The 12,080-nt window shown below is 43.7% G+C and overlaps 1 protein-coding gene across 3 annotated transcripts in view; it reads left to right on the top strand.

The window, feature by feature from the left end:
• Nucleotides 1-12,080, top strand: part of DSCAM (DS cell adhesion molecule) — a 394,883-nt gene that overhangs the window by 69,571 nt on the left and 313,232 nt on the right. For all 3 annotated transcript variants that reach the window (XR_006742300.1, XM_036446831.2, XM_036446832.2), the window contains exons 2-3: nt 4,522-4,839; nt 9,249-9,395. Coding sequence is in view for 2 of the 3 variants with exons in the window: in XM_036446831.2 (XP_036302724.1) it covers nt 4,522-4,839; nt 9,249-9,395 (465 nt within the window). In the remaining variant the exon portion in view is untranslated. The remainder of the gene's footprint in view (nt 1-4,521; nt 4,840-9,248; nt 9,396-12,080) is intronic.

Here is a 12,080-nt window from a genome sequence, read left to right as displayed (position 1 = left end):
TATTCAACAAAATTCACTCATTTGAACAATTTATTGGTTTTTAGTAAATTTTCAGATATATACATACGTCACCACAGTCGAGTTCAGACCATTTTAATCACCTCAAAAGGACTCTTTTCATTCTTTAGCTAATTCATCCTTCCCCTGCCCTCTCACTCTCATCTCTAGCCCTAAGTAAACCAGGCATCCCCTTTCTGTCTCCATGTGATTTCCTGTTCTGGAAATTTGATATGGATGTAATCATATAGGATGTACTTGTTATGATTAGCTTTCTTTTGGCTTAGCATAAGGCTATAAAGGGTCAGTCAGGTTTAAAGCATGTACCAGTAATTCATTTCTCTTTTGCTGAGTAACATTCCATTGTGTGGATATATATACACCAGATTTTGTTTATCCGTTTTCATTTGATGGAGAAACTCGAGTACTGTGCACATTTGATGATTATAAACAATGCTGCTTTAACCATTTGAGTACAAGTTCTTGGGTAGACACGCATTCATTTCTCTTAGGAAAATACCTATGCATGGGACTCCCCGCTGCCTGCGGAATAAAGCACCTGCTTTTTGCATGCGATTTGACACCCTTAGGATCTAGACTTGACAATGAGCGTGTGAACTGTGGGCTCCTGGAGATGACCCTGTAAGCCGTGGCTGTTAGTGTGTCCCAGGCCTTGGCACCGTGCCAGGTAATTAGTAGATGCTGAGTAATGATGCATGGAATAACTGAGCGAGTGTAAGAAGCTCACACTCCCTCTCTGAACGCATGCATCCCTGTTAGATCCGCCCTGAGATCCCCGCTAGCCAGTATCTTCTCCCTTCTCTCCTTCCTGGGACAACTCCCTGTCCTAACATTTCCATGCCCTCTGCCTAGAATCTCCTTCCCTCTGACCTCTGGAAAGCTTTCCTCATGTCCCCACGTTGGGTTAGTGTCTCTGCCTCTTAGGCTCCCGTACCATGTTGTGAATAATTCTGTGTCAATACACAGCCAACCAATTATCACTGATCTTCTGCCAGCCATGGCCCCTGAGACCAGACGTTCCTAGAGAGCAGGACCGTGACTCATGCACACTTGCGTTACTGGGACTCGCACATGGCCCAACATGTGCCAAGTGCTCAGTGGAGGTTGTTGCACAAATGAATGATCCTGTCCTCGCTTCCTGTGCCCTCTTCGCCTCATCCCTTCTTTGCGCCAAATTTGAATTTTAAAGGAAGCAATATTGACTTGTTTTTCCTTTTAGCATAACATTCTTCTTCCTGTTGTCACTGGAGCTTTGGTGGTGCCATCTGTTGTAATGATACAAAATACAGAGAAATCTGCCAATAGTGTAACCCTACAGCCCCTTCTTCAGCCCCTCCCAGTCCCTGGTGTCCACACCCTGACAGACAGCAGGTTATTCCAGTGTTTTCTTTGGCTTTCTCTTGAGAGATGGCCGTTTCGTTAAGCAACTTGCACACACACACAATTCACGTCCAGATTGCCTGTGCATTTCCTGGAGGGAGCAAACGTCACTGTCACTGTACTTAAAGCATGCACGGCACTCTGTACAGCGAAGTGCTGTTATTTAAGCAGATGGATGCGCCCTTAGATGGGAGAAACGAAAGCTGTTGGGATATAGTTTGTGTGTGTGTGTGTGTGTGTGTGTGTGTGTGTGTGTGTGTGTGATTTTTTTTTCTTGCCTGTGGCCAAGTGATGTGTATTTTAGAGATTGTGTTTATGTTCCATTGTGGAACCCAATGGTGTGAAATAGAAAGACTAACATGAAATACCTTTTTAAAATGTCAGGAGAAGTGATGGCAATCCCCAGAGGTTAATTATCTTTTTAACCATAAGGATTAAACATTTATTTTGCATTTTTCCCATCATAGTCCTTTAAGTAATTTCACAAGCTGGCTCTTGGAATGTGGTTTACAATAGGAAATTATACATTTAATTTATAAATATATCTTATATACATTCACATTTTTTCAAGTCTCATTCTTAACAGGGCTACTTTAAAAAATTATATCTATATCTATATCTATATCTATATCTATATCTATATCTATCTATATGTATCTATAAATATATTAATTTCAGAAAGGAAGAGAGAGAGAGAGAAACATCAATGATGAGAGATAATAATTGATCAGCTGCCTCCTGCACACCCCCCACAGGGGACAGAGCCCGCAACCTGAGCTTTTGACCAGACCAGGAATCAAACTGTGACCTCCTGGTTCATAAATCTAAGCTCAGCCATATGTGCCCCCGCCGGGAAACGGGACTACTTTTATGATATAAAAGAATAAATTAAAATATATTCAGTCGACAGAAGAGTACTGTGGCAGGGAAAAGAAAGAGAATCTGGGTGGAATTAATTAGCCCTGAAGAGTGACAGCTACCTTGTTCCTAACAGTTTGTTTGGAGTGATGTCAGTTTCCTAGAAAACTCAAATATAAAATCACACCCATGCTTCCGATCTGAACCAACCTCTTAATTAATGGTAATTTTTATATTCTGCTTTGCGGAGCATTGCTAAAAACTCCAGTTATTGCTGGAAGAGGAAACTATCTGTTACTGCTTGTGGGACACCCTGTCTTCTCTGAGTAAATCTACTACTTTTATAAAGTGCACTCTCTCCACCATCTCTGCACAAATGGGGGCTCCTCCGCTTCCCCAGTCCAGAGTGAGCCCCGACCTCAGGGGACAAACTCCTGGTCAGTGCAGGAGAGAGCCCAGGAGGAGGCTGGGGTGTTCAGGCGAGACACCACATTTGGAGGATTCTAGAGCTCATGCATGCTGCTTCCCCAAGACTCGGCTTTGCAGAATAAGGCAGCCATATCATGAAACGAAATCTTCATCAACCACTTAGTCCTGCATCCTGGGTCAAGCTATTACCCCTCTGACTCTCCAAATTATCCTCCTGAGAGAGGAGCCCACACTGGGCTGGCAGAACCGTTCACAGAGTAAATGAAATGATACTTCGAGTCCCTAGCACTGCCCGCTACGCCCTAGGTGCTCAGTCAGCGTGAGCCCCCTGGCCGCCCATGAGGGTAGTTCCCAGTCTCCACGGCCCCTTCGGTGGCCTGGGAAGATGTGACTGGGTGTGCACTCCTTTTTAGAGTCATAAAAACAGGTGTCTGTGAAATAAACCTGTGTGGCATTTATAAATATTCTGTTTAAATCGAGGGTCTTAGATATTGAGTTGCCTTTCTTCACAGAAATGACACTCCACAGCTATGCGTTGCTGAGTGCGACGCGCATACAGTAAATAAGTTAAAAAGCCAAAGGTGTGCGAACAGGTGTGCAGACATTTTGTTCACAGCAATGAAAACAGAAACATGTAAATAACCAAGACCGGGAAAATAGTTTGGAAAACCATGTTACATAAAATGCCCATCTGCTAATATTTACTTCTGAAGTGCGCATAGAGAGATGAAATGATGTATATGAAATAGTGTTCAGAGAACAAAGCAGCCCGTAACAATTGCATATTTTATGTAAGCAATTTATAGGATAGTATAATTATGTAAGTAAGAAATGTAGGATAATTGTAGAGGCAAGAAATGCAGATGGACCAGAAAAGGAAATATAAAAATGTAAAGAAAAACTGCCATAACTTGATGGAGTTAAAGGATGCCTTCGTCAAAGTTCTCTTTATTGTGGCTACCTAGTTTCCATTTTTTAAAAATGCATTGTTGATGGGACACTATTTCCAGAAAACCATTTTTTTAAATGCTTTGCATATGATCTTCAATTTTAATTAAAAAAATTTTGACTAATTTCATTCAAAAGTGGCCTTCAGCGTAACTACCCACCAGCACAATCTGGTCCTAGCCCCTGGATCTGGTCACGCCTTCACTTAGCTTCTCCTTACTTAGCATGTGACTGGATTTTGGATTCTCTGTCCAGGCAATAGTGTCAGCAGATCAGTGCATTGTTCTCATGGGGTGTATGTTCCAGAGGGAGACAGATCAAAAATGAATGCCAAAATGCATAATGTCAATTCTGAGAGTGGTCTCTACCATGAATATAGAGTAGGGCATAGGGCATAGGGCATGGGGCTTAAAAGTAAACATCAAAGTTAAGACCCGGGAAACTTCTGTTTGTGTAAAAATATGAAATGAGGATGGACCTTACTTTTTTTTTTTTTTTTTTTAAATAAATTTGTATTGATTTCAGAGAGGAAGGAAGAGGAGAGAGAGATAGGAACATCAGTGATGAGAGAGAATCATGGATGGGCTGCCTCCTGCACGCCCCACTCTGGGGTCAAGCCCTCAACCCAGGCCTGTGCCCTGATGGGGAATCAAACCGTGACCTTCTGGTTCATAGTCAATGCTCAACCTCTGAGCCATGTCAGCCGGATGGAGGTCACTTTGCAGGACAGCCTCTCTGCCTGCATCAGGTTGGGCATTTGTGAATGATTTAGTGTTAGTCAAACCCTGCAATCATGTGTCAAAAGAACCCCCTGAGGCCGGGCTGACTGAAAGTCAAGTTCCGAAGGAGCCGGAGCGGTGACTGACTGATCCTTGTGTTGTCTTCCAGTTTTCAGTGAGGACCTCCACTCCAGCCTCTACTTTGTCAATGCATCTGTGCAAGAGGTAGTGTTCGCGAGCACCACGGGGACCCTGGTGCCCTGCCCGGCCGCCGGCATCCCTCCTGTGTCTCTCCGATGGTACCTGGCGACGGGCGAGGAGATCTACGATGTCCCCGGGATCCGCCACGTCCACCCCAACGGCACTCTCCAAATTTTCCCCTTCCCTCCTTCGAGCTTTAGTACCTTAATCCATGACAATACTTACTATTGCACAGCTGAAAATCCTTCAGGGAAAATTAGAAGTCAGGATGTCCACATCAAGGCTGGTGAGTAGAGCGGGTTCCTCCTCCTCCTCCTTCTCCTCCTCCTCCTCCTCCTCCTCCTCCTCTTCCTCCTCCTCCTCCTCCTTCTTCTTTTAATGTTTTATTGATTTTTTACAGAGAGGAAGGGAGAGGGATAGAGAGTTAGAAACATCGATGAGAGAGAAACATCGATCAGCTGCCTCCTGCACACCCCCTTACTGGGGATGTGCCCATAATCAAGGTACATGCCCTTGACCAGAACCGAACCTGGGACCCTTCAGTCTGCAGGCTGACGCTCTATCCACTGAGCCAAACAAGCTAGGGTGAGTGGATTCCTTCTTGCCTGCAGGGGTGGACCAGTGGCATTCAAGCTCCATCAGCTGGGGGTCAGTGAAAACCCCGTCCTTCCTGACAGTGCCAAGGGCTCCTCTGAGAGTGTCTCTTGACTGGACTTCAGAGTGTCTGACATTGCTGGGAAAAACATGGAAATGGTTGGTTCTCACCCTCAGTGATCAAATATGCAGGTGCTTGCACACAATCCCCTTTCGCCTTTTCTTGCTGAGGTGTCTCTATTTTCTTTCTGCATTTTTACCCTTTGAACAACATGCAAAGAAACATGTTCAGTGCATTTGCAAACTCTTACAACTCTGTTCTTGTAAATCCTTGGACACTGGGAAATCAGGGAAAAACTTCCGTGAAAGTCAAGTTAAGTTTACAGCACAATGCCTGGGTTAATTTGAGTGCGCTCACTCAGCAAATATTTTCTCAAGCTTCTGTTATGTTCCGGCACTTTGCTGGGTGCACGGAGTAGGTGGGAGGAAAGAAATGGTATCTACTCTCATGGAGCTCTCGCCCTGATGGAGGAGTCAGACACGGACAAAGGAAGGAAGTCGGGTCAACATTGACAATGGAAAAGGTGGCCTCTATTTCAGGCACTGTGACATTTGCTGGGGATATTGTGAAAAATTCAGGAGAGAAAAGCAAAAACACCATCAGCTGAGAAGCAGAAAACACTCAATTGGAGACTGCTGATGGCTTCTTTCAGCTGCCAGAGCCCCTGTTGGTTTCAGAATGTCTCACATGCTGGAGCTAAAAGCTGGGCTCAGAGACATTACTTCGGTGAGGTCTAAGCCGTACCCCACATTTATTGCATTTTGACTCATTGGTACTCTAACTCAAACTTCCAGTGCCTCAAACCCAGGGTGCTGGCTTTCTGCCCCCCTCTTTGCCCCTTTTCTCCCCACACTCCATCCCAGAGGCGGGCAGTGGAGAGACCAAGGAGGAGACAGAGAAAAGAAGGCAAAGGATTGTACTGGAACAAAACCATTGCCACGATGTGTATTGTAAGTGAAGCAGACTCTGTCTCACATTCTCGCATTTAACGGGAAATAAAAAAGGCGCTGTTAACATGTTTTACAGTGTCACCTGTTGCTGGAATGCTGTCAGTGAATAAGCCTTCCATTGGTTTTTCTCTTCAGCATCATAATTGTGTCTTTCTAAAATTGGCATCGCTACAAGTCAACTCGGGAACATGGTCTCTGATTTGCAGACTTTAAAAGTTATCCATCCGGGACACAGTGTGTCATTCTCACGATTTCACCAAACCCTGAAAAAACAAACACACAGCTAGACGCCAGTTAGCGAACAGCACTTTAATTTTCTTTAAGTCTGGCCTTTCAAATGCTGAGAGGTGACTCGACATAATGGTAGGGCAAAGCAAACATGACCTTGACCGCTGTCTTCTGTCCCGGGGAGCAGGGGCAGCAGCTTGGGCATCCTCTCTGGGCAGGGGAGGAGGCCTGACCCTCAGACACCACAACCCGAGCCGCTCCCCAGTGCCTGTGCCTGTGGCCTCCGGGACATAGCAGCCCAGCCTCAGACTGCGACCCGTCCCGCCCGCCAGTCATGTCCAGCTGCATTTTGGTTTTCATGACCTGCCCCTGAACGCCAAGACCTGCATAAAAATGCACGTAAAAAGGGAAGAAGATTGGCTTTCACCAAGAGAGATGAAAACCTATATCCCAAATGAATAAATCAAACCAAGCACGTGAAGTTGATGTAGAGACCTCTGCATCAGACGACAGGGGGCTTGAGTAAAGGCCTTCCACCTGGAAGGCTGAAAAAAACTTACTGTGTCATGAAAACCATATATGTAGGCAACAGAGAAAAACTTACAGAGAAACCTGGAACTTCACAAGCTAAGCTGGTATGTGTGGATCTGCCATTTCTGCTTCGAGTTTCCCTCGGTCGGAAAAAAAAAAAAAATGTTTATTCCAAAAATTTGAAAACTACATCAAATAATCTTACTATACAAATAGACTCCCCAGAGAAACAGGTAATAATAAAAAAATAAGTTTAAATACTGGCCAACATGTTCCAAATTTGAGGAAAACTATAAACTCACAGATCCCTTGGGCCCAGGAGACCTAAGCATAAAGTACATGAAGAAAAACACACCGGGGTGCATCATAATGACATTGCTCGGGACCAATGAGAAAGGGAGAATGTTAGAAACAGCCAGAGAAAGAGACCCATCACACAGAGAGGAACAAAGGGCAAGATGATGAGAGACTCCGGCAGAATCAGTGAACACCGTGAGGCTGCATCTCTGAAGTTCTGGAAGTAAAGGGTCTGTGAATCCAGAAATCTGCACGCAGGAATCTTTCCAAAATAAAGGTGAAATACCGGCGTTAGGCACACACAGCTGGAAGACTTGCCCTACTAGTTATCTCTAGAAAAAAACGTCCTGCAATAAGAAGAAAAGATACCTGATGGAGCACACTCAAAGAAGAATAATGAAAAAAGTAGTTAACTACATGGGTAAATAACCCCCCCTGTTAAATTTAAAATCCTTTAGAAAAATAATTGAACAAAATAATAGCAGTGTCTTATCGGGATTGTAACATATGTACAAAGAAAATGAGGCCCGGAGCATTAAGGCCTGGAGTAGACATAGAAGTACAATATTATTCTATGGGAAGTGGTATAGCATCACCTGAATAGAAATGATGGTGTTACAGATGGGTACCACGAAAAGCAACCACTGAAATAAGCCAGCAGGGAGTTATGGCTAACAAACCAACAAAGCAGAAACAGTGGACTCATTAAAAAAACAATCCAGAACAAAGAAGAAAAGGAGTGAGAAAAGGAAGTGAAAACAAGGCGGCATCATTTACCTCTGCCCAAGGGACAGTTCCCTTTTGAAACAATTCCTATGTATGTTGATATGTTAATGTTTTGAAATTAATTTCATGCTAGTCTTCTTGCCACATATTTTCCAATAAATGACTAAAACGTTAAGAGATCTGGGTAATCCTAGAAAGTCAAAGATTTAGAAAATCCAGACCTTGAAGCTCTTCCTGGACCAACACCTTCATTTCAAATTGGAGGACAATGAACCACTTGGGAAGTAAGCCCTTCCCATATCTACAGGGCTGGCGTGAGGGGTAACCTGTGTGAGACACATGCATGTGTCCTTGTCCTGGACCCAGAGGTCTTCCACGGACATGGCGTGGATTTGTGTAGCTTTACCCAAGCCTGTGCTGAGTGCTTTATCCACAATCTCAAGTCATTACAACCATCCCTTGTGGTAGATGTTTTCATCTAAATCCCTAGTATGTAGCCGGCAAGAGTGGAAGGGCTCAACTTTGAACCCAGACACTTTATCCATGCAAGTCCCTTTGAGCACTGACCGGGAGCCTCCTATTGTGGGTTCGGTCAGGCTCCCTCATCAGTATCCTTCCCTCCATGATGGGCAGCAGGACCATTGTTTCCCAAACTGCTTTGCAACTATCATTAAAATGTCATTCATGAAGAGTTCTTTTAATTGTTGTATAGTTTTCAAGGATTTCCAGGAGAGGTTGCCTTCCTTGGATTTTAAAATTCTCTTTATAGTCTGAAATTTTGTTCTTGGTCCTCAAAGAACATGGAGAGCCATTTTCTATCATCATGATGCTACTTCCCACACTGAGCTGCCTTTGGGAAGATGAACTCTGTTTAGGTGTACCCTTGCCCTTTTGTCTTTGGGTAACTTATTGTTAATGAATGAACGTCTTTAAGACGTCAAATGTAGCTTGTTTAAATTTCCCCCTGATAAATCTCTCTGATGAAATTTTTAAAATATATATTTTATTGATTTTTTACAGAGAGGAAGAGAGAGGGATAGAGTGTTAGAAACATTGATGCGAGAGAATCATCGATCAGCTGCCTCTTGCACACCCCCTACTGGGGATGTGCCTGCAACCAAGGTACATGCCCTTGACCGGAATCGAACCCAGGACTTTTCAGTCTGCAGTCCAATGCTCTATCCATTGAGCCAAACCAGTTTCAGCTGATGCAATTCCTATGCATGAGATACAGGGTATACGCCCGGATGAGATGCTCTCAGAAGGAGGTGGTCTCTGTGTGTTACCGGTCCCCTTCCTGTCTTGCAGTTTTACGGGAGCCCTATACAGTCCGTGTGGAGGACCAGAAAACCATGAGAGGCAATGTCGCGGTCTTCAAGTGCATTATCCCCTCCTCGGTGGAGGCGTACATCACCGTCGTCTCATGGGAGAAAGACACTGTTTCACTCATCTCAGGTAGGCTTCCTTCTCCCGGGGGTTTCACACACGAGTGGGGCCTCTTCCCACGCGCTCATCGTAATCGAGAACGAGTGCACTTAAGGCTGATGCTGTTTCGCCGGTAAATGCGGCATCAGCATCTCATCTTGGTTTACGTGGCTCTGGTCAGATATTCTTCAGTGATTGACTGAACGGATCAAAATTAGTTACTTGCACGATACGCTATAGGTGGTGTTTTATGAGAAAATCGTGTTTTTATTTATGCAGCTGGAAATAGGGAGGTAGGATTATTGTGTCTGTGAGAGGCCTCGGTGGTAGATTGAGGACAGATAGTCTGAAATGGAAAACCAGAAAATGAAGCTCTGATTTTCCGCCGTTTTGACCCTATCGGAAGTCTTTGAGTGATGTGGTATCACGGGCCTCATTCTTGAAGATTCTAGCTGGAATATCTACCCAGCACTGAAATATGTCTATTTGCATATAATTTCTTGGCTTATTTTGGTGTCCACCAATGAGACAGTGGAAATCTGGCTTCTAAAAAGGAGGGCTACTTTTTCCATGGCAGCTTTTGAGTTGAGTCCTTGCTCCATACTACTTACCCAGAAAGACCATGTGGGCACGAGCCTCAGTTTCCTGGTTTGCACATGGTTGGAGGGTGACTGTTGGCTGATTTTGGCAAACAGCTGTGTTGGGCACTGAATGTGGGACAATGGGTTATAAACAATTGCTCTCCTTATGTCATATATGTGTATGCACGTTTGTGCATACACATTTGAATGTAATCCTTGAATACTGTCAAAATTTTGACAATTTACAAAGAGAAGAAATTGGAACTAACTCTCATGGTGACAAAGCATTTCTGTTTATCAGCTTATTGACCTGCTAGACAATATAGGTTACTATATGAGAACAATGAAAAATATCAAATCATTAAAAAGTCCAAATCAAAAATTAAATCTTTGGCCTTTAAAGTATATCACAGTAAACTAGAATGTAAGAGATGTTTCAGCATTTCTTAATATCATCTTTACAGTGAATTTGAAGTTCCTCACACTTCATACTCTACCAAATAGGATTCATGATCCTATTTGGTAGAGTATGACAGACATAATATGCTTAAGAACTGGAAACCATTGCAATAATCAGGATAGAGACTCACCTGTGTACTTCTGTTTGCTAATTTTGCTTGTTAATGGTTCTAATTGCTTCTCTTTAGAGGTTGTTTTGGTTTCTTGGAGGCAGATGGGAAGATTTTATGTAACAAGTTCATCTGGCTGAGCCCAGAGTCAGATCCTGTGGGGTCAGGGAGGGGGAGTTTGGGCAATATTTGCAATCTCCCACACTCGGGGGTCTACGCTGATGGAATCTCCACCATCTTATAAAAGCCACCTAACAACCTCAGAGTCTGCCTTGGAGGGGCAAGAGAGCAAAGAGAGTGCAAACTGCCTCTACCTGTTTCTATGTGGAGGTGACATATACCACTTTCTATTCATACTTAAAAGAGTGAAGCAAATCCCATAGTCATGTCTGACTTCAATGGGACATGTTCCTGGAAAGAGAGAATACCTGGAAATCTGGGTGAGAAATCAAAGTATTTACCACAAGGTGTTATACACCTATATAGTTATCTATAGATAGATCTTGTATAGGTTTTGTGTAGGTTTTTATAATATAATGTATGTGTTTATATGTTTCTTTGACACCTTAGTGCTACACACATATGCAGGTTGTGTCTTTCTGTGATCTATATGAATACACTCTTTTTTCTTTAAACACAAACCTAATTAAATAAAATGTAAGGGATTTTATACCAAGTGAGTGGAGAGGTGACACGTGCAGATACAGAGGTGACACGTGCTGATAGGGTCTGGTGACCCATGGCCACTCCTCAGTCAGGCATGGGAGCTTCATCCATGGGCAACATTTAAAAAATAACAACATGCATCATGGATAAGCCCCTGGCTTTTCTCCTTTCACAAAAATATCCAGAAAATGGGCCTATTACATGCTTTCATTTGGAATACATTAATAGCAAGTTTTCATTTGTTTGTAAGTAAGCCATTTAATTAAACACAGGGATATTCTCAAGAGGCTCCACATGGCAGAGATAGATGGATAGGTAGATTGCTGATAGATAATTGAGAGATAGATGATAGATAGATAGATAGATAGATAGATAGATAGATAGAGACAGACGGAGATTGAGACAGAGAGTGAGAATGCAAGCTATTTTCATACTCAAGTAGTTGAGTCTGAGAACAGGGCCCCAAAGCAATATAATGAGCTGCATTCAGGAAGCCTGGAAATTCAACCTTCTACTGTGACATGCTATGGCTATCAGCCTCTACAGCGAGCCTGCCAAAACACTCAGGGAGGAGGTGATGAAGGCACGGGAGATTGCAAATGGTAAAAACCACCGGTGGTCACAGTAAATAAAGCAGTTTGGGCTGGTTTAGGGTGGGGGAAGGATTACTTTTCTCTCTGTGGCCAGGACCCCAAGTGTGGCAGGGAGGCAGGGAGGCCTAGAGGACAAGCCTGGCTGGGACCTCCCTCCTCTGGGCCCCAAGGGCTGAGTGGTTGGCGAGGCACTTGTATTCATTTTATTTTGTTTTTGGAGGACTTACACTCTCTAATTTCAGAGTTTATGGTAAAGCAGCGGTAATCAAGACCACGTGATATTGGTGCAGAGATGAGCCTGCTGAT

The sequence above is a fragment of the Pipistrellus kuhlii genome, unplaced genomic scaffold (genome assembly GCF_014108245.1).
Source record: "Pipistrellus kuhlii isolate mPipKuh1 unplaced genomic scaffold, mPipKuh1.p scaffold_m20_p_2, whole genome shotgun sequence".
Lineage (NCBI taxonomy): Eukaryota > Metazoa > Chordata > Mammalia > Chiroptera > Vespertilionidae > Pipistrellus > Pipistrellus kuhlii.
Note: the sequence above shows the minus strand (reverse complement) of the source record. Positions and strands in the feature narration are given on the sequence as shown.